This window comes from Diabrotica undecimpunctata, chromosome 8 (assembly GCF_040954645.1).
Source record: "Diabrotica undecimpunctata isolate CICGRU chromosome 8, icDiaUnde3, whole genome shotgun sequence".
In the NCBI taxonomy this organism is placed as follows: domain Eukaryota; kingdom Metazoa; phylum Arthropoda; class Insecta; order Coleoptera; family Chrysomelidae; genus Diabrotica; species Diabrotica undecimpunctata.
In genome coordinates this window covers 42,134,632-42,159,795 of record NC_092810.1, presented here as the reverse complement: position 1 = coordinate 42,159,795, position 25,164 = coordinate 42,134,632, and the positions used below count along the sequence as shown (strand labels likewise).

Genomic DNA, 25,164 nt, shown 5'->3' with positions numbered 1-25,164 from the left:
GTCAATCTTTTATATTCTTTACAAGGTTAAAAACCTTGGTCTGTTTTTCCCGGGCTTGTTTTTTTATAATTAGAAACCGAAAATAATTGAAGATAGGAGTAGAAGTTCTCCTACGGCCTACACCTCCAGGCTTAACCGAAATTGACAGGAACAACTTCACAAATTTTTTTATTAATTATACATTTTTGCGGGTTTGATAATTGTAATTTATTCAGTAGACATACCTTTTAAATTATAATAATAATTATTAGTATAGTATAGTATATTATGTATAGTAATAACTTTATCATACAATCTCTTCTTCAAGGCTTAAATTTTTTTTATTTTTAAATCATTACACGTAACATTACAATTAATAATAATTATCAGTCCTTTTGCTTTATAATAAATTTATGTATTAGTGGATGGTGTATTATTGCCCCATTATCTCGGGTCTGTCAGGTAACTGTGTACAGAATTACTTGTAGAGCATATTATATGGTTTTTGTTTTAAAATATTAGTATAATTGAAATTTACCCCGTCAGGGTAAATGTTTATTTTAATTGCTGATATTTCTTAAATCAAACGCCGAATTTATAAAAATACTCTTTCTAGTAGGTTAGTAGACTAAATATTTATAATTAGGGTTTTTATTATTTACAACCAACAAGATTTATAAAAGACGATGCAGGACAATTGCTCACAGACGCCGTGAAGATAAGCCGCCAATGGAGAAAGTATTTAGAGCTATGCCTAATTACAGAAAAACCCACAACGACAGGGCAACAAAGAAAGTACCAGTTAGCTAAACCTGAAATACCAGGGCCCACACTAGCTAAAGTAAAGTCCGCAATTTCGTCCCTTAAAAACCATAAAGCCCCAGGCCCAGAGCTGGACCTGGGCAAAAAAATGGGGAGAAAAGCTCCACTTTAAGATATATTATTTTATAAGAGATGTCCGAAAAAGAGAAGAAATACCGAAACACTGGCATAAAAGCCATATAGTACCTATCCACAAGGAGGGAGACAAACAAATATGTCGGAACTAATAGAAGAATATCGTTAATCAATACATTGTACAAAATTATATCCATAATACTGTCTACAAGGCTTACTTCATATGCAGAGGAAATAATAGGAAATAATAATAGCTACCAAAGCGGATTCAGACCGGAAAGGTCTACAATAGACCAGATATTCGTCCTACGCCAGGTGTTGGAAAAAAACTGGGAATTCAACCGCGATGTACACCAAATCTTCGTAAACTTTAAACAAGCTTACGATTCTGTTAGCAGAGAAGCATTGTGGGAGACCATTGTAGAAATAAGAGTACCTGGGAAGCTGGTACGATTAGCACAGGTGAGCACAGAGAATGCTTCCGCACGGATCAGAATTGGCAGCACCACGTCGCAGGAATTCCTCATTAACGCCGGGCTTAGAAAAGGAGATCCTCTCGCCCCACCTGCAATTTAATTTTGCACTGGAACATGCGGTAAGGAAAGCTCAACCACAACTGACAAACGGATTTGCCGCCCAAGGATCAAAAATACTATTAGCGTTTGCGGATGACGTGGACACAATTGCACAATCCACCAGAAATACAAAAGAAGTTTTCACCTTATTCGAAAACGGAGCCAAAAAAGTTTGTATGAAGGTCAACGAGGACAAGATCAAGTACATGGTGGTTACGAAAAACCCAAGACCAAGTGTTAGACAAATCGTAACAAACAATGAATACAACTTTGAAGTCGTCAAAGAATTCAAGTACCTGGTAGCTATTATAACATCTGAAAATAAATATGAAAAGGACGTGGCAGCCAGGATTATTGCAGGAAACAGGGCATATTGCTCATTGGTGGCCGTACTCAAATCAAAAATACTCTTAATACCAGCAAAAATAATAGTGTACAAGACTATAATTCGTCCCACAATAACGTATGGAAGCAAGACATGGACTTTGAACCAGCGGAAAACGACTAAATTACTGGTACTGGAAATAAATATACTGCATACTATCTATGGGCCTTGCAGAGAAGAGACAACAGGAGAATGGAGAAGACACAAGGATGAACTCCAGACAGTATATGGAGATGAAAATATAGTACGCTACATTAAAGCAAACCGAATAAGATGGGCGGGCCACCTACTAAGATCGAGTGACGAAAGACTCCTGAACGCCACATTCCGGGAAAGGCCCGATGGCAGAAGGTCAGTCGGTCGCCCAAGAAAAAGATAGAAGGACGCAGTAGCCAGTGATCTATGCAAAATGCGATTACAGCAATGGGAAATAGCTGCTCAGGACCGACAACAACGGAGGGAAACAGTAAACGCGGCCAAGACCCACATAGAGTTGTAGAGCCAAATGATTATGATGATGATTATTTCTGTTCTTATAACTATTACAATAGTGATATATTTGACTTAGCATATTGAGATACTTGGAATTTACCTCTGGTTTTAATAAAAATGGTTTCAATAAATAAAAAACGTTTTTAAGAATTTAGTAATTTTTATTTCGTTACTCGTTTTTTAAAGAAACAGCAATTTGATACTCCCCACCCCTAAACTGGAATGGCACTTCATCGCCATTACCGTCTATATATAGTATCCCTTCTTCATGTTGATAAGGAGAGCCCTTAAGACCACGATAGATTTTTCCTATTAAATTTCCTCCGCTTGTGGGGCCTTGTCCTACGTATATAGATGCATTGTAATTTAAGCGGGAGTTTGCTTCCCATCCAATTTGTAGAGGGGTATAGTCATCTCGATCAAACAGACTGGCAAACACTGTTTGATTCGCGCTTCTCCATACCAAATCTTTATCTTTGTGACACGCAATCTGTAATAGAAGATAAATGTGTATAACGATTTGATATATTAATAAAATGCTAATGGAAGCTAGGTCATATCATATCTATTCAAGTTCAATTCAATGAATTTATTAGCTCAAAATTTAGAATGCAGTTTTAGCCTGATATAAATTTTGTTGAAAATACATTTATAACAATAAACGATATAATAAACGATAATTAGCTAAGCAAAATTATTGGATTTTGGACAAAATTATCCAATTAATGAAAATAAACTATTATGATATTCCACTGGTCACCTAGGTTCTTCTTCTTAGAGTGCCGTCTCTCTACGGAGGTTGGCAATCATAATGGCTATTTTTATTTTTGACTTGCTGCTCTAAACAAATCAATCGATCTACATTGATACCAATCACTTCAACCATGAGTTCTGCCTACGGCACACAGATCTTCTTTGAATCTTTACCTGTATTAAGTCTCAAAATTTCATATTTTGGTCCCCTCATCACGTGGCCTAGGTATTCCAGTTTTCTGGTTTGTATAGTGGTGATTAGTTCTATTTCGTTACCAACTGTCTTCACTACTTCTTTATTTGTAATTCTATCAGTTTATGATATTTTTAATACTCTGCGGTATAACCAGAGTTCGAAAGCCTCAATTTTTTTTAAATTGCATTTTATTTAATGTCCAAGTTTCAGCTCCATATAATAATATTGAAAATATATAACAGCGAATGGTGCGTAGTCTGATAGGTCACCTAGGTAGACTTAGACAAAAAAGTTATAGATCAATTACAAAAAGCAAATAGATTAATAACACTACATGGCAAGACTAAAATATACATCAAGACACAGATAAAATCAAGAACTTATAAAGCCACTATACTGAAATATGCTTCAGAAACAAGATCCGACTGCCACAGTACACAGATTTTTGTGTATGTGACAAAGACATTCCAATTTGACGTTTTTATTAAGCAATATTAACTTTCTGAACAAGAGATACAAGTATTTCTTAATATTGCGGATTAAACAATAGTAGAGTTATTTATGTAATCCCTAACTAACAGTTAATTATTCTCGTAAATTTAAAATCCACCTGTATTACATTACAGGTATTATAGGGTAATGGGTACAGTTGTTGGCCGGTCAGTAGTAATTGGCGACTTTTACAAAAATCCGAAATATTAAGATTTTCAGAAAATATAAGGAAATAAATTTATTTGCATTGAAATTTGGCAACATTGCTATATATTTTGTTTAGCTATCATCTCTCCCAGTCAATATTGTCTAGTTGTTAGGGCGTGTGTTGTTGGAAGCTTAACAGGTGCATCCAGTTTTAAGAGTTTTTTTTTAATTTGTTAAGGAAGGCTATTCATGAGGTGAGTTATCTTGACTAATAGTATTATGTATCTGGGTATATTAATATTTTAGGGCAATTTAGTGGGGTACATCTTACATTATTAGTAGTTTTAATAGTAAGGTTATAAATTTTTGGCGGTAAATTTGAGTGGCCAAGCACTATATCTTAAATATGTCCGTGTTATAATGATAGGCCTACCGGCCAATTGCTGTACCTACTTTAAATTAAAATATTTATTATAATTTAGGCTTTTGACGTGACAACGTCTTAAATTAGGTTGTGGCTCGGAGTCACTCATGAAAAAGTGTAACGCCCGCTCACGTCTGTTACGATGAGTCACCGAACGAGAGAGAGGCCCGCCGGACCGGCGAATGCCTTGCGTCTCTCTCCCACTCAAACATGATCGGTCCGCTGCGCGCGCAGCACTAGAGAATTAGGCGCGTTGAATCGGTGCGTGCTTGTGTCTCTGTCTTTCTCGAGCGTTCTTGGCGTTGAAAAACCGAGAAAGCGTCATAATACAAGTTCACACGTGTGGTTAAAGTATCGTCAGCTGTGTCTGTAGTGAAAATGTGGAGTGCTTAGATTCGTAATTTACAACAACTACAACAATAAAGGTAAATAATTGTACACTAATATTTCATTGTCGTAAACTATGATTGATTGATTAATTGTTAGATTGACACAAAAGTTGAGAAACTGAGTTTATAGGTTATGTCATACTATTGACAAATGTTGATAGTGTTAAGTAAATTATTAGTTTAAATCACTTTGCAATCAATCGTAATTCAGTCGATTCAGTCATATCAATAAATATTCTACCGAGAAAAAGACGTTGTCACGTAAAATCTTCGCCCGTAAAACCGACTTTACAGGCAACCGATTTTTTTAGCCTAGTTTCGTCCAAGATAAGATATTTTAAGCATATTTTAATTTTTTTAAGGCAATAGCCAGTGGTTGGCAGACTGCTAATCACTAAACCACAGGGTGGCCAATAACTGTAATATGTAATAAGAATTTATTTTTTGTCCGGATTCGTATTTATAAAATTACAATTAGTTGTAATAAAATTAGTGCTAATGTAAGCATATTAAATTAAATCTCAAACATCCGATTATAGCTTGCATTATTACTATTAAATGATTTTTATTTTTCGAATCAAAAATGACAAATATCCGGAAAGATAAAACGTAGCACAAACAATATACAAAACAAGATCTTCAGTCTGCTTTTCAGGCTATAGAAAATGGCATTATCCAACGAAAAGCCACTGAACAATTTAATGTGCGAAGAGCAACACTGCAGTTTAGAGCAAGCGACAAATTTATTGAAAAAAGTTCAGTTCCGCTAGGCAGGAAATCGTATGATATCTTTTGTTGTTATTAGATGACGTTGTTACGTCTTTAGATAGTTATTTCGATAATTATTGGTCTACGACGGGATAGATTTTGTTTCGATTCAGAGCAGTGGCATATACCGCTTTGATGAGACCTAAAGAGGTTGAAATACGTATAAGCAGCTTGACGCTGCCCTGTATCGAAACAAAAGTCTAATACTGTCAATATGTTTTATTTCTTTACTCGTTTTGGAGTACCTACCAGAAACTGAATTTACTACGAATTTTGACCATGATGAACGGCATGTGGAATGCGTGTTTTAGATTCCATTGCCGAGTAAAGCATCAAGCTGTTTGCTTTGCAAGTTGTAGAAGGTACAGTGGTAAAAATTTGAATTCAGTTTCGCCAGGTAGGAAATCGTATGAGTTCTCTTGTTGTTATTAGATGGCGTTGTTACGTCTGTAAATAGTTATTTCGATAATTATTGGTCTATGACGGATTAGATTTTGTTTCGATTCAGAGCAGTGGCATATACTGCTTTGATGAGACCTAAAGAGGTCGAAATACGTATAAGCGACTTGCCGCTGCCCTGTATCGAAACAAACATCTAATACCGTCATTATGAACTACCCTTGGTCTCAATCCTATTCTTTGTTTGGAGGAAGAGAATCGTTTAAAGAATTGGATCATAACATGTCAAGACAAAGGTTTTCCAGTAAAAGTGGAAGATATACAAGACTCGGTTAAAGGTTTTCTTGGCGCAAATCTACGTGCCAATCCTTTTACTGACAACCGGCCTAGAAGAGGTTGGTATAGATCCTTTTTAAAGAGACACCGAGATTTAAGTGACAGAACTCCAGAAGCGGTAACGGCAGCAAGTTCAGTTGTGTTTAAAAAAGATATAAAAAAATAGTTCATCGGTGTTAAAGAATACTACTTGCATTTTAAAGGTTACATTGATACTTTTTAAGACCCTTCAAGTGTTTTAAATGGGGATGAAATCTGCTTCTCCTTGTGTCCCAAAAATAAATGATTTTTGGCTGTAAAGGGAAGCAAAAATGTGTATCAAATAGAGCATCACTCTAAAGTTAATTTGACGATTATGTTTATCTTTGCAGTATCTGAAAAAATAACAGCACCAACGAATTTCTAGCAATGTTCTTAATTCCGTTCCACGAGAATGGGGCCTAAGATGTAGCGATACGGGATGAATGAAGAATGAAAACTATTAGATAAAAAAATCACTAAATTTCCAGTCATTTTGTTCGTTGATGGACATAAAACTCACTTAACCTACACTACTCTACTCTACAACCTGCAGATATTGCTCGATTAAACCACTAAATAAAAATTGGAATTGGGCAGTATTAAAGTTTAGACGCGAAAACCCGAAATCAGTAGTTACCAAAGAGAATTTAAACACAGCCATTAGTCAAATAAAATCAGATTCCATAATTAATGGCTTTAAAGCATCTGAATTTTATCCATGGAATCCTGAAGCAATAGACTATTTCAAATATTTAGGAAAGATCAGACTCGAATTAAGGTATTAATCACACTATTTCTATGACAAAATCAATAACATATGAAGATTTTGTACATACAGTTGGGGCCGTAAAAATATTAGAATTTCAAAGTTTGGATAATTGCGAAGAACTAAATGGAGATTCAAAATTGCTCTTTAATATATTTAATTTATTTCAAAATACCATAGATCTATCCACGATTCAGACCACAGAGACAGATGGAATTACAAATAATATACAAGAGACCTCTATCATCACAGAAACCCATATCTTCAGATATTACACTTAACCCTGTAGGTAGCAATGAAATCATATGCAACGTACAAGATATTTCTCTTATTACAGAAGAAAATCTACTTTCAGATTTTCGAGTTTAACTTTCAAAAAATGGTGATATTACATATAATATAAAAGATGCCAGAGAGGATACAAAGACTTAAGATATTCAATTTACATCCAATATTCTGCCTTTAGTTAATCAAGATGACTCATAATCGAAAGAAACTGACACCTCAATTTCAGATACAAATTCTTTTTTTGGTCAAGAACTACACGTAAAACACGTAAAATAAAAGAAAAAGCAGAGCAAGAAAAAATAAAATTAGAACAAAAGCCAATTGACGCAAAAGCAAACAATAAAGGTCAAAAAAAAACAAGGAAATCAGGATGAAAGTAATACAAAAATTGTAACAAGAGTCAATTCGGGAAGCAAAAAATGTCAAACATGTTGTGAAAAATAAAGCAAATGTTACAGTAAATACAGGTGATATTACAGATACAAATATTTTAAAAGCAGACACACTTACTGATCATACAATCAAAAGCACTACTTTGATAAGTGGAGTTAGAGTACATATACCAGAAGTGATTAACCTCAAAGAAAAACAAAAATTATCATAGAACCAATTTCCTGATTCTGTAGAGGAAAATGTTAATCTGCCGACAATTGATAACATATTTTTTTATGTCTGCAACAATAAGAATTCATCAAATTTGAAGAAGAATACATCCCAAAGCAAATGTACAAATTTGGAAACCAGCAAAGAAATACGTGCTGGTGATTCGGCTAAAAGAAAGGTATTTTTTGAAACTGAGGGATATTCAGAACATGAAAAAATACAAATTCTCTCAGATATAACGGTGAAACAATCAGACGACACCAACCCACCTGTAAATAACCTTTTGTTTACTGAATTGTGTTATTATTGTTCCTATAATAATATCCTATTTATATCTAAATCAAAAGTTGTCTGTATAAATAAAATGTCTATTTTGTGTTAGAGGCTACCTACCATATTGGTACGTGTGCAAAAAGACAACAAGAAATTGAAAACTTAAATAGTTTTGTGTGCCTTATCTGCATACACAAAAAAAGAAAGTTAGGAATTTTATGAATGGCCAATAACTGTAATTCTATATGCCAATAACTATGTTTGTATGACCAATAAATGTGTAGTTCTATAAGTATTCAAATTTGTGTTAATAATAATATAATATATTATATTATTATTTCTGATTAAAATAACCTGAGTTTTTACAAAATTTGATGTCTCATTGCTATTAAAAACGCTTACAAAATATATCACTTTAAAATGTACCAATTTACAATTTTAATTAAATTGGCAAAATCATTGTACCCGTTACCCTATCTGTTCTATATACAGTGTGTAAAAGCCAAATGGAATAAATTCATTATTTAGGTTACTGTACATATTTATAAAAAATCCCGAAATAAGTCAAATTTAAATTATAACTTGACATTCTTTAGCGTGAAAATGCAAGCTCTACCTTCAACCCCCTTAGAATGACAGGTACAACCCCCAATTTTTAAAATAGGAAGTATAGGCTTGTGATATATCGTTTGAAAGGTCTTTTCATTATCCATTCAAAAATGTTGTCGCTTTTAAGTTTATTAAGATTAATTAAGATAAAATAAATTAAAATCATGTGGTTACCGAAATTCGCTAAAATATACTCAAAACTTATTTCCCGTTTAGGTCTTGATAATGAGAAAGTGAACAAAAACCATAGCAATGTGGTTTTTAGATCGTAACCATTAAAAAACTTCAAAGAATTTCCGTGGCAACGTTATTTTAACACGCATTAGTAAATTGTTTTATTTAAGTTGTCAGTATTTTAATTTAAGTGAAAAGTTCGTTCAATTCAATTCTGAAAAAATGGTTAGATTAACGGAAATGCATAAAATAACAGTTTTACAAATGATTGGTTACGGAGATAACACCCGAACACAACAGGAAGTAACTTGCCTATTTCATGAGAAATTTCATAATTTACCGCCTATATCCCAAGGAACAATAAGTAAAATAGAGAAGCAGTTTCGCGAGTTTGGTCATGTAAGGTAGATAAAAAAAGCAGCTGCCAATGCAGTGAGTGATGAACTCAAATTAGATGTGTTGCTTGAGTTTCAGGAAAATCCACATACATCGAGTAGACAGGCATCCACTACATTCAATGCTAGCCATACATCGATAGTAAACATATTAAAAGAAAATAAATTGCATCCCTATAGGATGATACCTACTCAGGAGCTCATGGAAGACGATTTTGATAGGAGAACTTTTTTCACTTAACGGTTATGCTAATCGGCAAAATTGCCGCTACTGGGCCACGGAAAATCTTCACTGAATGAGAGAAAAACACACTTAATACCCTCAAAAGGTTAATGTTTGGGCAGGGATTGCAGGAAACAATATCATTGGTCCCTTTTTCATTGAGGGCAACTTGAATGGCAACAATTATTTGGCACTACTTCAAAATGATGTCATTCCAACTTTGGCAAATTTATATCCTGATCCAGGAAACCCTCAAGTTCCAGTGAATACGATATGGTTTCAGCAGAATGGAGCACCACCACATTACCAACTTAATGTCCGGCAGTACCTCGATACAATATTTCCCAATCGGTGGATAGGGAGGCGAGGATCGATTGAATGGCCAGCGCGATCACCTGATCTTACATTATTAGATTTCTTTTTATGGGGATATGTGAAGAGCCATGTGTACAAAACTAAACCTTCTGATTTAAATGACTTAAAAGAACGAATAACGCTTGCGATTAGGTCGATCACGCCTGTTATGTTAAATAATGTTAGAAGACAGTTTTATTTGAGATTAGGATGTTGCCAAGACGTTCGCGGTGAACATTTTGAACATCTACTTCAATAACATTCATAGTTCTTTTTCGTGTTCTACATTTTATTACGTTTTGCATTACATTTTAGTTTTGATTGTATTTTAGCGAATTTCGGTAACCACATGATTTTAATTTATTTTATCTTAATTAATCTTAATAAACTTGAAAGCGACTATATTTTTGAATGGAGAATGAAAAGACCTTTCAAACGATATATCCCAAGCCTATACTTCCTATTTTAAAAATTGGGGGTTGTACCTGTCATTCTAAGGGGGTTGAAGGTAGGGGTTGCATTTTCACGTTGAAGAATGTCAAGTTATAATTTAAATTTGACTTGTTTCGGGATTTTTTATAAATATGTACAGTAACCTAAATGATGAATTTATTCCATTTGGCTTTTACACACTGTATATGATATTAAATGGATCCAAAAGAAGGTCAAGTATTTCTTCTCGTATTATGTCAGACCCAAAATGTTGTACCTTTATGCAAATGACGTCGTCTTATTCTGGTGATCTCTGATCAAACACAGATATTTTAATCCCTCGTATTTTTTATTTTATTTTTTTTTATTATCATGTTCACTGTTAATATTGGAATTTTACATTTAAAATTACTTGTTTTCTGAACTACTGACGTATAACATTTTTCAATTAATATTAACAATATATTGTCAACATTTATTCGTATGTGTAATTTATTTTCCGCTGTCAACAGCCACAATTTATTAAATAAATTCGTACTATTTTTATATGGGTGAGAATTGAGTACATTGTTATTCCAACAGTATGTAGAAAGCTTATTGAAAATGGTATTGTAGAAATAGTAATAATAGTAACTACTCGTATTTGTGAGCATTCAAGCTTTTTCTCATTATAGTTTTTCATACTTATAAAAATATTTCATTTTTTGTAGGTGAGATTTATTTTTAAATAGAGGAAGGCAAATTGCCAAACTATAGGTGCATAATAATTAAATATTTTGAGTTTTTCGTGATTCCCAGGCGATCTCCCAACGACATATTTAATAACTTTATACAACAATATCCGTCCATTCCATATTCTTACATTCTATTATGTCACAAATATGTACATATTATGAGTAGCGGGTGGATACTTTTTTGGAGATCTACTTCAAGAATAGCACACCTGCGAGCTTATGGATTTCCCTAGCCTTCCATCCCCGGGAAAACCAAGTCCAAACCCAAAGCACTCCCATTTCCACCCATTCCTCCCTCCACTTCCAAACCTCCTCGCCAACATGCACTAGCCAAGCGGCGTTTTAATGGCTTAAAACCCCAAAAGGTATTTTCCATGAAAGACGAAATTACTCTCAGTCTCAGGGCACTCAGTCTTCGGCGGCTCCAACACTCCCAACCAAGGTTGCGGTTGGAACAGGTTTGAAGCAGAAGCTAAGAATCTCCGAATAAAAATCAGGCTACTACAAAGAGCGACAAATGCATATTACTTTATACAATGTTAGAACTCTTATACCAGACCAGAATATTATGCAACTAGAGGAAGAGCTGAAAAAAATAAAATGAAACATAATCGGCCTCAGCGAAATAAGATAGAGGAGAGGCCCAAATAAATCTTAAATCAGGACACTTATTATATTTTAGAAGTGAAAAAGACACTTTTAGTCGTGGAGTAGTATTAGTTTTACATAGAAATCACACACAAAATATAGTTAAAATTATCAGCATAAGCCCCATTTTTGTATGTTAACCTTAAGGTAATCCAGATGCCCAATGACTACTCACTCGGATAAATAAATTGAAGAATATTATGAGGACCTAGAAACAGCTTTACATGCCACACCAGTATATTACACAATAATTATGGGCGACTTTAATGCGAAAATAGAATTAAAACAAGATGATGCGGAAGTAGCAATGGATAAGTATGGATATGGCGACATAAAATTTATTTATGATGAACTCTTTTTTTGATAAAAAGCCTCGGCGTAAATGGGCATGGATCAGCCCAGATCGCTTAAAAATGAAATAGATTATATCATAACAAACAGAAACGAAATAATTAAAGACATCAAAGTACTCAACACATTTTCAATAAGAAGCGATCACAGATTAATCCGAGCTAAGATAATATTAATCTTCAAATTGAAAAGAATAAAGATGATCCTAAAAACAAGGGAAAAGAAATGGATTTCCACAGAAAAGAACGACCTATATGAAGATACAATAAGCAGATGTATAGAACACTTGCAAGATGAAATAGAAGATATAGATCAAGCAAATGATGGCATAACGAAGACTCTAAAAGAAACGGAAAGGGAGTGCTGCCCGACCGTACTGACCCATAAAGAAAAACTAAGCCAACATACCAAAGAGCTTATAGGTAAAAGAAGACCGTAGGTAAAATACGGCTCCAACTACACAACAATAAAGAAATTAAATAAAAACATCCACCGGTCAATCCGAAAAGACGTAATTCAGAGAAAACAATACAAAAGAAATAACTTAAATAATTCAAGAAACCAAAAGTTCAAAAGTTTTAAGGCAAAATAAGAACAACATAGGCAATAAAAATTTGTACAAAATAAAAAACAAAGATGGAAACATTACTACCGATAGAACCAAAATTCTTGAGATTGTCGAATTCTTTTATTGCAAAATGTATGAGCAGCGACGAAAGACAAGATCAGCCCCTGCCCATAATCACAAATCAGGGATCAGAATTAATGGCAGAAATAACTTCACAGGAAATCAAAATGGTACTTAGAAATTAAAAATAACAAATCCCCTGACGATAACGGAGTAGTGATCGAAGCGATCAAGCTAGGTTGAAATAAAATTATCCAGGGTTTTGCCAAGCTTTTCACCGAATGCGTCTACCAATGAAAATCACCTTTTTAATCCAACAATGCAGTCAGTATTTGATTACACAAGTAATGAGAATTCTATTAGTTTGCTTTTACAAATATATAAACTTTCTACAAAATTTATCAAAAAAAAGACTGGACGCTAAAGTAAAAAAGGGGTGTAGGGTTGTGTTATAGAGGTAGTACCTTTTATTGGAACGACCACATCGAGCGTCATAGACGGGAAATGGTTCTTGATAACTGGTCCTCATAAGACACCTAACTCTCACTTATGGCTCCACGTGCCACACCCCGGGCAACTGCATTGGTCTGCAGGCTAAACTAAGTGAGGGTAGCCAGATATGGCGAAAATTTCACCTCTTGACCGTGTTTGGGTGGAAGAAGTCGCCATTCACACACTCCTAAATCCCTCAATACCGAGTGATTGCCGGTATAAGCGATCTCCCACTTGCTTACCAACGGCTTCAGGCGGATGAGTTGGTAAGTGGTAGGACACTCTTTTGCCCTGGAGTTGAAAAATCGGCTTCGAAGGCGGAGGAACTATTAAGTAGTCAACGGCATAAGGATGTGAAAAGCCACGGGATGACTACCACATTATATATCCCTAGTAAAACCATCATGACGAGTAGGAGATTTAAAGATGATATGCCATGCGACCCGATTAGCAACCGGCGTCGTCGAGTTCCCGGGCTGGACGATGTGAAATCAGAGACCGGCCACGCAACGGTGGGTACCAGGCCTTGCGTGGAAAATATGCGACTGGATAAATAAAGATGGCGATCAAAATGCGGGAAGCGGCAGAAGCTGTAGGATCCCCGCTTATATATATATATATATATATATATATATATATATATATATATATATATATATATATATATATATATATATATATATATATATATATATATATATATATATATATATATAAAACAAATAAAAATATCAGAAAAAATACTGTTAAGATAGCTACATGGAACGTAAGAACTCTTTATCAGACTGGAAAACTAAACAACGCAATTAATGAAATGAAGAGGCTCAAAATTGATATTCTGGGGTTGAGTGAAATAAGATGGCCAGGTAATGGTAAGTGCGAGAAGGAGGATGCAACAATATTTTTTTCAGGCAGCAGAGAAGAAGATGTCAACCATCGGCATGGAGTAGCGGTTCTAGTAAATAATAAAATCAAAAAACATATAAAAAATTTTATTCCATATTCAGAACGCTGCATGTTGATCCAGATAAGTGCGCACCCTCTAGACATAAATATAATTCAGGTTTATGCTCCCACATCTGAGAATACTGATAAAGAAGTTGAAGAGTTTTACGAACAATTAGACGAAATCATAAAAAACCTAAAGAAACAAGACATAACCATGGTAATGGGGGATTTTAACTGCAAAGTAGGAAAAGGCGAAGTCAGTGAAGTAGTTGGCAAGTATGGGTTGGGAACAAGAAATGAGCGAGGTGATCGACTAATACAGTTTTGCCAGGAGAAAAACTTAATTATCACTAATACTTGGTTTAAGTTACCATTAAGAAGATTGTACACTTGGACGTCACCACAGGACAAGACTGGGTACATCGTTAGAAATCAGATAGACTTTATAACAATTAACAAACGATTCCGTAACGCAATAATATCAGCCAAAACATATCCTGGAGCTGATATAAACTCTGATCATAATCCTCTTGTAGCCCAATTACGAGTCAGACTAAAAACCTTAATCCAGAAACAGAATAACAAAAGATTAGATATGGATCAACTTAGAAATCCCGAGATAAAAGTTAAGCTTACAAATAGCATTAATAGTAATGTTGCTTTAACAACCAATACTGATGATATTGAAAAAGACTGGATCAACTTAAGGGACGCTATATGCAATGGTGCGAAAGAAGTCATTGGTGACTACGAGCGGAAGAAGAAGAACAAATGGATGACAGATGAAATATTACACCTTTTGGACAGAAGGAGGGAAAATAAGAATAATCCCGAACAATATAAAGAACTGGATAGAACTGTCAGCAGAAAGATAAAAGAATCCAAAGAGAAATGGTTACAAGAAAAATGTCAAGAGATAGAAGAGCTAGAACGAAGACATGATAGTTTTAATATGCATAAAAAAATCAAGGAGTTTACTTATACTTACAAGAAAAAACAGTTTGGTAGGTTAATAGACGAGAACAACAAACTTATTGTATATAAAGAAGAACAGTTACAGACTTGGGCAAATTACATAAAAGATTTGTTTACGGATTATCGTCATATTCCTACGAACACTCTTGATCTGAATGGACCAAAAATATTGAAAAGTGAGGTGATAAAAGCTATAGATCAAACAAAAGATGGGAAAGTAACTGGATGCGATGAAATACCAGTCGAATTTTTAAAAGTTTTTAACGAGAACAACCTGAATGTAGTATTAGAACTGTTTAATAAGATATACGATACTGGTCAAATTCCATCGGACTGGTTGAAATCTACATTTGTGCCCCTTCCCAAGAAATCGAATTCTAAGACGTGTAGTGAATATCGCCTTATAAGTTTAATGAGTCACACCCTTAAAGTATTCTTGCGTATTATCCATTCCAGAATACGAGCAAAATTAGAACACAGCATAAGTAAAACACAGTTCGGTTTTAGATGCGGTTTTGGAACTCGAGAGCCGCTCTTTGCAATACAAGTCTTGATTCAAAAATGTCTGGATCAACATAAAGATGTTTACGCCTGTTTTATCGACTATGAGAAAGCATTCGATACTATCAAACATGACAAACTCATAGAACTATTACATCTTACAGGACTTGACACTAAAGACATCCAGATTATAAAAAATCTATATTGGAATCAAACAGCCCACATGAAGAATGGACATATGGTGAGTGAAAACGTAACCATTTCTAGAGGGGTTAGACAGGGCTGTATTCTTTCGCCACTGCTTTTCAACCTGTACACGGAACAAATATTTCTAGAGGCACTGGAAGAGTACAACGAGGGCATCAAGATTAATGGCGTACCAATAAGTAATTTTCGATATGCAGATGATACTGTTATACTGGCCGATAATATCGAAGATTTACAGATGATGCTAAATAGAGTAAATACAATTGGCAACCAATTTGGACTGAAGATCAATAGAAAGAAAACTAAATTTATGGTGATCAGTAAAAAGAACATTCAACATATCGACCTGAATATTGAAGCCGAACGTATTGAAAGAGTACACCGATTTAAATATCTGGGATATACAGTAAATGATAAGTGGGACCCGGATGTAGAGATTAAGATCCGAATTGAAATAGCAAGATCCCAATTCATCAAAATGAGAAAGCTCTTAAGCAACCGCCACCTAAGCGTTAACCTCCGATGGCGCGCCACGAAATGCTACGTACTCTCTACGCTACTTTACGGAGTTGAAGGGTGGACGTTAACAGCAGCAACTATAAAGAAGTTAGCGGCTCTAGAAATGTGGCTGTATCGACGCATACTGAGAATACCTTGGACAGACAGAGTGACCAACACAAAGGTATTAAGACGAATGGGTAAAGAGATGGAATTGTTAACAACTGTTAAAAGGAGGAAAGCGTCATACCTAGGCCATGTGTTCCGTAATGATAAGTACAGTCTGCTACAGCTTATCGTGGAAGGCAAGATTGAAGGTAGAAGCAGTTTGGGTAGAAAGAAGAAATCCTGGCTGAGAAATTTGAGAGAATGGTTTCAAATACCAGAAGCCGCGAACATAATACATGCGGCACAAAACAGAGAAACCTATCGTTTGATGGTCGCCAACCTTCGGTAGAAAACGGCACATAAAGAAGAAGCTAAAGTAAAATTCTATCAGCCTAGAAAGCAAGCTGGATTTGAAACCGGAAAACAGCACCAACCACCTACTAGTGATAACAAACCTGATAGAGAAGCCTGCAGAATACCACAAACCATTGGCCTTGATATTTGTCAACTACGAGAAGGCATTCGATATCATGAGCCATCAGGAAATGTTAAAAGCATGGACAGAATACCCAATGGACCATCGCTACACTAACATAATCAAATATATCTACCAAAATGCCAGTGTAAGTTTATCTCAACAGGAAACAAATAACTTCTGTAAACAGCGAGGAGTACGGCTGAGACACCGCCTCTCCAAAGCTATTAACGACGCTTTTTAAACATACTTGTAAGAAGGCACATCTGAACGAAAATTTTATCAAAATAAATGAAGAGAAGCTTACACATTTGAGATTTGCAGATGACATCGTCCTTATACCCAATCGTGTGAATGATGCAACAATAATGTTAGAAAAATTATATCATGCTTCCTTGGAGGTCGGACTAAAAATTAATATGAACATGTGAAGACTCCAACAAATGACTAATCTGGTCTATCTACTAAATCTGGTGCTAAATCGAAATATAGCTGTAGTTAAAAGGGATATTGTACAGTCTACATCGTATAAGTACATACGACACGAACTTTGGTTGGGCAGAGATAACTAGACATGTGACCATTAGCCTGGGAAGCGTTTGGTAAATTAAACTATGTATTTGAATCGGATCTACCTATATGCCTCAAAAGGAAAATCTTTGACCAATGTGTGTTACCACCTATCCTCACTTATGGAGCGGAAATATTAACACTCACAAAAAAGGTAGTTAATAAGATTTGCATGACTCAGAGGGCTATGGAGTGTCAGATGTTGGGTGTCTCTCTGAGAGACCGAATCCCAAATGAAGAAATACATCGTAGAACAAAAACCACAGACGTCATCGAAAAAATTGCGTCGCAAAAATGGAATTGGGTAGAAGACGTCGCCAGATTATCAGACAACCGATGGACAAAACGTATTGCCAAGTGAAGACCAAGACAAGAAGCAATACAGAGCAGAGGACGCCCACCAACTAGATAAACTGACGACCTGAAACGTGTTAGCAATAACTGGATGCAAGCCGCGCAAGACAGATACAGATTGAAAAGAGCTGAGGGAGACCTATGTCCAGTAGTGGACACATACAGGTTGATGATGTATATATTAGCTATAGGACTAATTTTTTAAATTAAGCAAGCCAAAGAACTTTCGTTTTATTGCTCCTGTTAAGCAATAGAATAATTTCAAGGAAAACACTACAGTTTCTATCTTTAACAACGAATTTAATTACATATTCGGAATTATGAAAAATCCAAGATATGCTTGAACGTAAGTAAATTTATATTTGATTAAGATTGCAAATCTATTTATATTATTAACAAAATTACAGTTATATATTTTAAATATTGCTAGATTTTCTAGAATATCGTGTATTGGCTCATGTCAAACAAGATGAACAATTTCCTCAGTTTTCTCAGTGAATCATTTTGATATAATGTATAGAGGATATAAATTTATGTAAGAAGTTCTTACCTTAATATTTTTAGTTGCTACATAAGGTCTTCGTCCGAGGGTAACATTAACATACCACGCTCCTCCAACTACATTCACAGGTATCAGCGCAATATTCTCTGTATCAACTAGAGTTATAACACCAAGATAAACAGTACCGCGTGGGCTTTGCGCATCGACAACCACCGCATTATCAGGTATGTTAGTACGGTTGTAGTCTTTCCATTCAAAATATTCACCTGAAACCACCGGCATATGAAATGAGATTTATAAACTTTTTTAACAGAATTATTTCACAAAACCGTACATTTGTCCATTCCACGAATTAATTAATAAGCGCCTTATTCTATAATTGATGGATTCGACCGTTACTTGATGGAAATTCATTTTATGTAACAATAAAACACTGAAAACTTTGTTTTCAAAACTTCCACAAAATTGATTTTAGATTCTTATCACTACAGCTGTTTCGGCTGATTGCCTTTCTCAAGTGATCTGTTTTTGGCATGGGTTTAACACTTTAAAGTCTCTAATGAAATAGGTTGAGGAGGGGAGAACTGTTTGTCTCAAGCTGGTCATTCAGAATTATATCTGTGTTTTTTAATTTGTTGATTTCCATAGATTCTAACAAAGATAGCTTAAGGCCTTTATTTTGAATGTGAAGAAGTTTAAATTCTTCATTAAAAGAATGATTATGATCTAGAAGGTGAAGTGCGTATGTAAAATCTGTTTTTCTTTTACTGAAAGCCCTTTTATGTTCTGCTATTCGTTTATTAAAATTTCTACCAGTTTGACCAATGTAAGCTTTTGGGCAGTCGCCACATTTAAGTTTGTACACACCACTGTGTAAGTGTTTTTTATGTTGGCTCTTGTTGTTTTTAATATATTTGCCTAGGTTGTTATTTGTTCTGAAAGCTGGTGTTGGTCCTTTCTTTTTTATGTGTTTGACTATTTTTGCAAACAGTTCAACAAACAGTTCGACAAACAGTTCTCCCCTCCTCAACCTATTTCATTAGAGACTATAAAGTGTTAAACCCATGCCAAAAACAGATCACTTGAGAAAGGCAATCAGCCGAAACAGCTCTAGTGATAAGAATTTAAAATAAGTTTTGTGGAAGTTTTAAAAACAAAGTTTTCAGTGTTGTATTGTTACCTTATTCTATTTTGATGGTGTTGATTTTTATCGTAAAAAAATAGAAAAGGCTTTCATTTTCATCGATAACCTTGTGATTCGAGAAAAACTGATATATAAAAACATGGACATTTAAAGAGTCCAAGAAACCAAGAGGAAAGGTAAAGGCCAAAGAGACTATAACCAATATTTTCTAGCATTCAGTGGAGTGAAGAAAGAAGAACGAAGACGAGCAGGCGTAGGTATACTTGTCCATAAAAGATAGACAACATAAATCACTGCCGGTATATCTCCGAAAGAATAATATATATAAATATCACAATGAACTACCAAAAACTAAATGTCATATATATCTATAGCCCCGAGGACTACAACGAGGAGGAACGAGAGGCATTCTACGAACAATTACAAACCATCTTGGATGAACTACCTCATGAAGAACCCTTAATTCTTACGGGTGGTTTTAGTGCACGAATCGGAAATGAAATAGTTCCAGGAGTAAAACAAAGATTTAATGAAAACCATGTTAATGCAAATGGAGAACTCATGGCTAATATCTGTGCTTTTAACAAACTGAGAATCAATAATACATTTTTCGACCATAAACTTCAATATAAATTTTCATTTGAAAACTCCAGGGAGCACAAATCTGTGACTAATTTTATAGTCATTAATAGATAAATCCCTTCAAAGCAGATTCTAGATATCTGAACTTTAAATTCAGCAGACGCAGGGAGTGAAGGCAAACTAGTAGTAGCAAAAATAAAAATGACAATTTGAAACAACAAAACATTTTCTACAGGAAATCGCCGAGGTAAGATTCAATGTAGAATCACTGTGAAACGACTTTACAAGAGAAATGTACCAAAGGAGGCTAGCACAGAAGATATAGCTAAAACAAATAGACGACATTGAAGATATAAACGCGAGTTGGAAGAAAATTAAAAACAACATTAAAGAGGCAGCAACAGAAGCTCTAGGAAAACGTAAAATCATACTGAACACAAGAAACAACGACAATATACCATCAACTACTCCAGAATCCTGAGACATCTATAGATGAATACGAAATGAAACAAAGCAGTAGGTAAGAAGAACAAAAAATAAATGTTGAAAACAGTTTACAAAATAAATGAAAAGCGACTTCTACAGTAGACAAAAACAAATATGGAGATACATAAGAAACTAACGAAGAGAAATTGCAGAATTGAAGAAATACAATAACTAACCATAAAACAAATAGGAAAAATATCTGATGGAACTTTTTAAACGAAAGGAAAATAATAATCAACACAATAACGTACCTTAATTAAGACACAAAATATATGTAAGTTTTCGGGAAGTGGAGATAGCCATAAATTTACCCAAAACGAGAAGGTCGTCAGGACCAGACAAAATAACCATCAAAGTTCTAAAATGCGAAAGAGAAAGTATAACCCTAGAGATGACAAAATTTATACAAATACTAGTATTGCACTGCAAGATACCAGACCTATGGAGAAACAGCATAATGATACTAATGTTCAAGAAAGGAGATAAAGAACACCCCAACAATTATAGAGGTATAAATGTACTGAGCACCGCACTTAAGCTTACCACAAAACATAACCAAGAAGATCAATAAACTAACAACTTTACCAGATGAACAACAAGGATTCAGATCCGGAATATCCTTGGTAGACGTCGTATTTATACTAAGTCAAATTACAGAAAAGACCATCGAGTACAATAAACCAGCATATAAATGTTTTACAGACCTAACAAAGGCTTTCGATCGCATCCAAGTCAAAGACGTCTTACACCTACTGTATAAAAGAAACATACTAATCAACATTATACAAACCATCGAAAACATCTACTTCCATAATCGAAGATAGGCAAATATAAATGGAAGACTAACACAGTTTATACGAGTACAAAGCGGAGTCAGACAGGGTAACTCGTTAAGACCACTTATCTTTCATATGATAATATAAAAATAAACTAAATAATACAAACAGTACGTAAATGTCATGGTTACAGAATGGGGAACAAAGAAATTCAAATATTATGTTATGCAGACGACGCTGTATTAATCACCGGGACAGAAGACGAGCTCTAAAGATTAACACACATCTTTAATACAACAGCCAAAAAATACAATAAAATAATATCATTAGAAAAAACCAAATGTAAAAATCCAAATACCCACTACGATATAAAATCAAAATAATGGGAAAATAATAAAACAAGAAGCAAGGTTTAGATATCTAGGAATAGATATAACTAGTTACGGAGATGTTGAAGAAAAAGTACAACAAAACTTAAAAGCTAGTAAAGCGGCGAGATCTCTTAATGACACAATATGAAAGAACAAACACCTAAGACAAAACACAAAACAAGAATCTCTAAAGCAACAATTAGACCTGTATTAACATACACGGCAGAGACAAGACATGACAGATCTAAAACAAGAGGACTACTAGAAACAACAGAGATAAAAATACTTCATGAATATCAGGAACAAGTCTGTTGGATAGGCATAAGAAGAGAAAGCATAAGAAGAGCATGAAATATAGAAGACATAAATAGGTGGGTGACAAAACGGAAATAGGAGTGGAACGAACACATTAGTAGAATGGCAGAGAGTGAGATAGTACGAGTAGCACAAGATAGTCACCAAATGAACGAAGAAGTATGGGCAGACCAAGAAAAATATGGTGCGATAATTTAAAAAATTTAGGAGGCTTATATTGAAGAAGAAACAGGCTTTAAAGCCTACATACAAATGGAAGAAGAAGAAGATTACGATAATGTAGAATATCTGGGCTAAAAATTTAGCACAATGATGGCTGCACTAAAAATAAGTCTTTAGAGCAGTAACTTTAAAAGTTAGAGTGACTATGTACAAAGCAAATCTTTTCTTTGCAGGTGACCAAGTGATTATAGCAAGCGATGAGAAAGACATTGATTATATGATTCAAAAGGAAAGCGATAAATACGAAAATTAGAGACTCACCATTAACGTTAACAAAACGGAATATCTTACAATAAAGAACTAAGAAAGAGAACCACAACTTTTTATTAGAAATTTTAATAATGCACGGAATTTAAACGCCTAGAAGCAGTTAACTCAAATAAATGATCATTATCAAAACAGTGTGTGCTACAAACAATAAACTTATTATTATGGTGTTCTAAATAAGCTCAAAAAACGATAATCTACAGGTCAGTTGTAGAACCAATTTTAACATACGTATCTGAATGTTGATCTATGAAGATCTATCTACAAAGATCTATGATGAATTATATTATAACCAACACAGATGGATTAACATCCATCAAGAATAATCGACGTAAGATGCCTAATATTATGTAAAATCAGAAGCATCATGAAATAATTCATACCTAAGAAAGCGACGATAACACAAACAAAAATCAGAGTCGAAGGACTAAATATGGAATCCACGGAATACTAATAAAGAAAAAGAATATTAGAAACGATTGCTGGAATTAAAATATCAGAAAACGATAACATCAAGGAACGCTGGGAAAAACTTAAAAATATCATAATTACCGCAGCAACAGAATCACTTGGGGCGAGAAAAATAACAAACACTAACAGATCAAAAAAGAAAACCCCATCGTTTCGAGAGGAAGTAAAGACAAAATGTAAAGAAAGGAAGAAAGCTTTTTTATAATACATAACACGACAAACACGACACAGGCATACAACCACTATAAACAAAAGAGAAATGAAACAAATATTTTAGTTAGACAAATAAAAAGAGAATACTGGCAGAGCTTCTCAAAACAGATGTAACACTATTTCCACGGAACACAAAAAGAAATATGAAAAATGATCAGAGGATGAAAAAAGAGATAAACGAACTAACAAAAAAGAAACAGGTTCAGAAGGAAATATGGGCAGACAACTTTCGATCCCTATTTGCTAAAGGTGAAGATAATGAATCAAGAACGCCAGAGGCGACGTCAAACGAAGAAATAAATATTTAGGAGGAAGAGGTAAGAGAAGCATTAACGAAATTTAAAAATAAATAGAAAATCGTCAGAATAGGACAGAATACCGAACAAACTCCTAAAGTACGGAGGACAAGATCTGACCAAACAAACAACTACTAAAACTGATCAAAAAAATGATAGAATAAAACAGAATCCTTTAAGAATGGAGGTCAAGCATCCTGATATCTTTCATCGAATAGAAAAACAAATTGAACCCGGAAAATTACAGAGAAATTAATTTATTAAACAATAAAATTAACAACTAAAGTGATAACTAATAAACTGAATGAAATTATAACACTAGCAGAAGAAGAACAAGCTTTTAAAATGGGAAGATCATGCACCGACGTCATATCTATAAATAGGCAAGTGCAAGAGAAATCATTAGAATACAATAAACCGGCATATCTGTGTTTTATGGACCTTAAGAAGGTTATCTATTTATTGTACCCAAGAGAGATACCTTAAGGAATAATCAAAACGATCAAGAATATACCCAAACAACACAATAAACATAAAAATAGAAGAAGAACTAACTGATCCTATTGAAGTTGGCAATGGGATAAGACAGGGATAATCCCTGAGTCCTCTATTGTTCAAACTTATTATGGATAAAGTAATAATAAAAGTAAGAACTAAAAAACAATACCAAAATATAAAATATTCTGCCATACAGACGACGCAATACTACTCTCTCAAAGCGAAGATAATATATAACGTATGCTGCACAATTCAATATAACCATCAGAAAATTTATTATGTTAGTTTTCCAAAAAAAAACCCATGCAGCAGAGCTGGAAGTACAGATATACGACGTACATGCAAAGTAAAGAAAACGAAGGACTGGGTAAGAAATAGAAGAGTAGAATGAAATGATCATATAAGCCGAATGACAACAAATAGAGTAGTAAAAATGACCAGAGTTCCAGTAGGAAAACGATCAGTAGAAAGACCTTGAAAACAATAGAACACCAATTTACAGCAGGCACATTGGAGAGGCAAGAAGAAGTAGAAGAAGGATTTTAATGTTGGCAAATGATGATGAAAGAAAAGAAAAAACTGAAAATGGTAGAAATGGACTATCTAAGAAGAGCGTGTCAGAAATTCAGACTTGATCATACTCCAAATAAAGAAATAAGAAGAAGGTAAATAAAATATAAACATATCATACAATAAAATCTATCAACTTTTATGGTACGGACATGTAAGAAAAATGAAAGATAAATGATTTCATGGAACAGAAGAAGGAGAGGAAGATAAGTATTATAACGGAAAAAAGAAATCAAGGAAATCTATGAGAGAGAGAGAGCCATAAATCAGAAGGAATGAACCGACCGAAAAAGGTAGTGATCAGAATGAGGGATGCGGCAGAAGCTGTAGTATCCCCGTAAATATATATGGTATTCGGGTTCTTTTTAAATATTGTGGTCATTTGCAATATTAATTAAACATAAATTATTGTACTCACTTTCTGCGAAAACACAACCAAGTATAGCAATAGAGATGAATAGATATTTAATAAACATATTTATGTTTATCGAGAATATACCTACTAAACACTAGATATTTTATAAAATTATCTGTATAATGAACGAGACAGAATGTGTTGTAGAAAATCAACTACCTAATTGTACTTTTTATC

At 34.3% G+C, this 25,164-nt stretch overlaps 1 protein-coding gene across 1 annotated transcript; it reads right to left on the bottom strand.

Annotated features, from left to right (window-relative positions):
* Nucleotides 1-2,468: 2,468 nt before the first annotated feature.
* On the bottom strand, nucleotides 2,469-25,164 carry LOC140448385 (uncharacterized). Its single transcript, XM_072541473.1, has 3 exons — nucleotides 24,991-25,164; nucleotides 18,410-18,627; nucleotides 2,469-2,818 (listed from the first exon to the last, which is right to left on the bottom strand). The coding sequence occupies exons 1-3, from the start codon at nucleotides 25,046-25,048 to the stop codon at nucleotides 2,498-2,500; spliced, it is 597 nt and encodes a 198-aa protein (XP_072397574.1). The 5' UTR covers nucleotides 25,049-25,164; the 3' UTR covers nucleotides 2,469-2,497.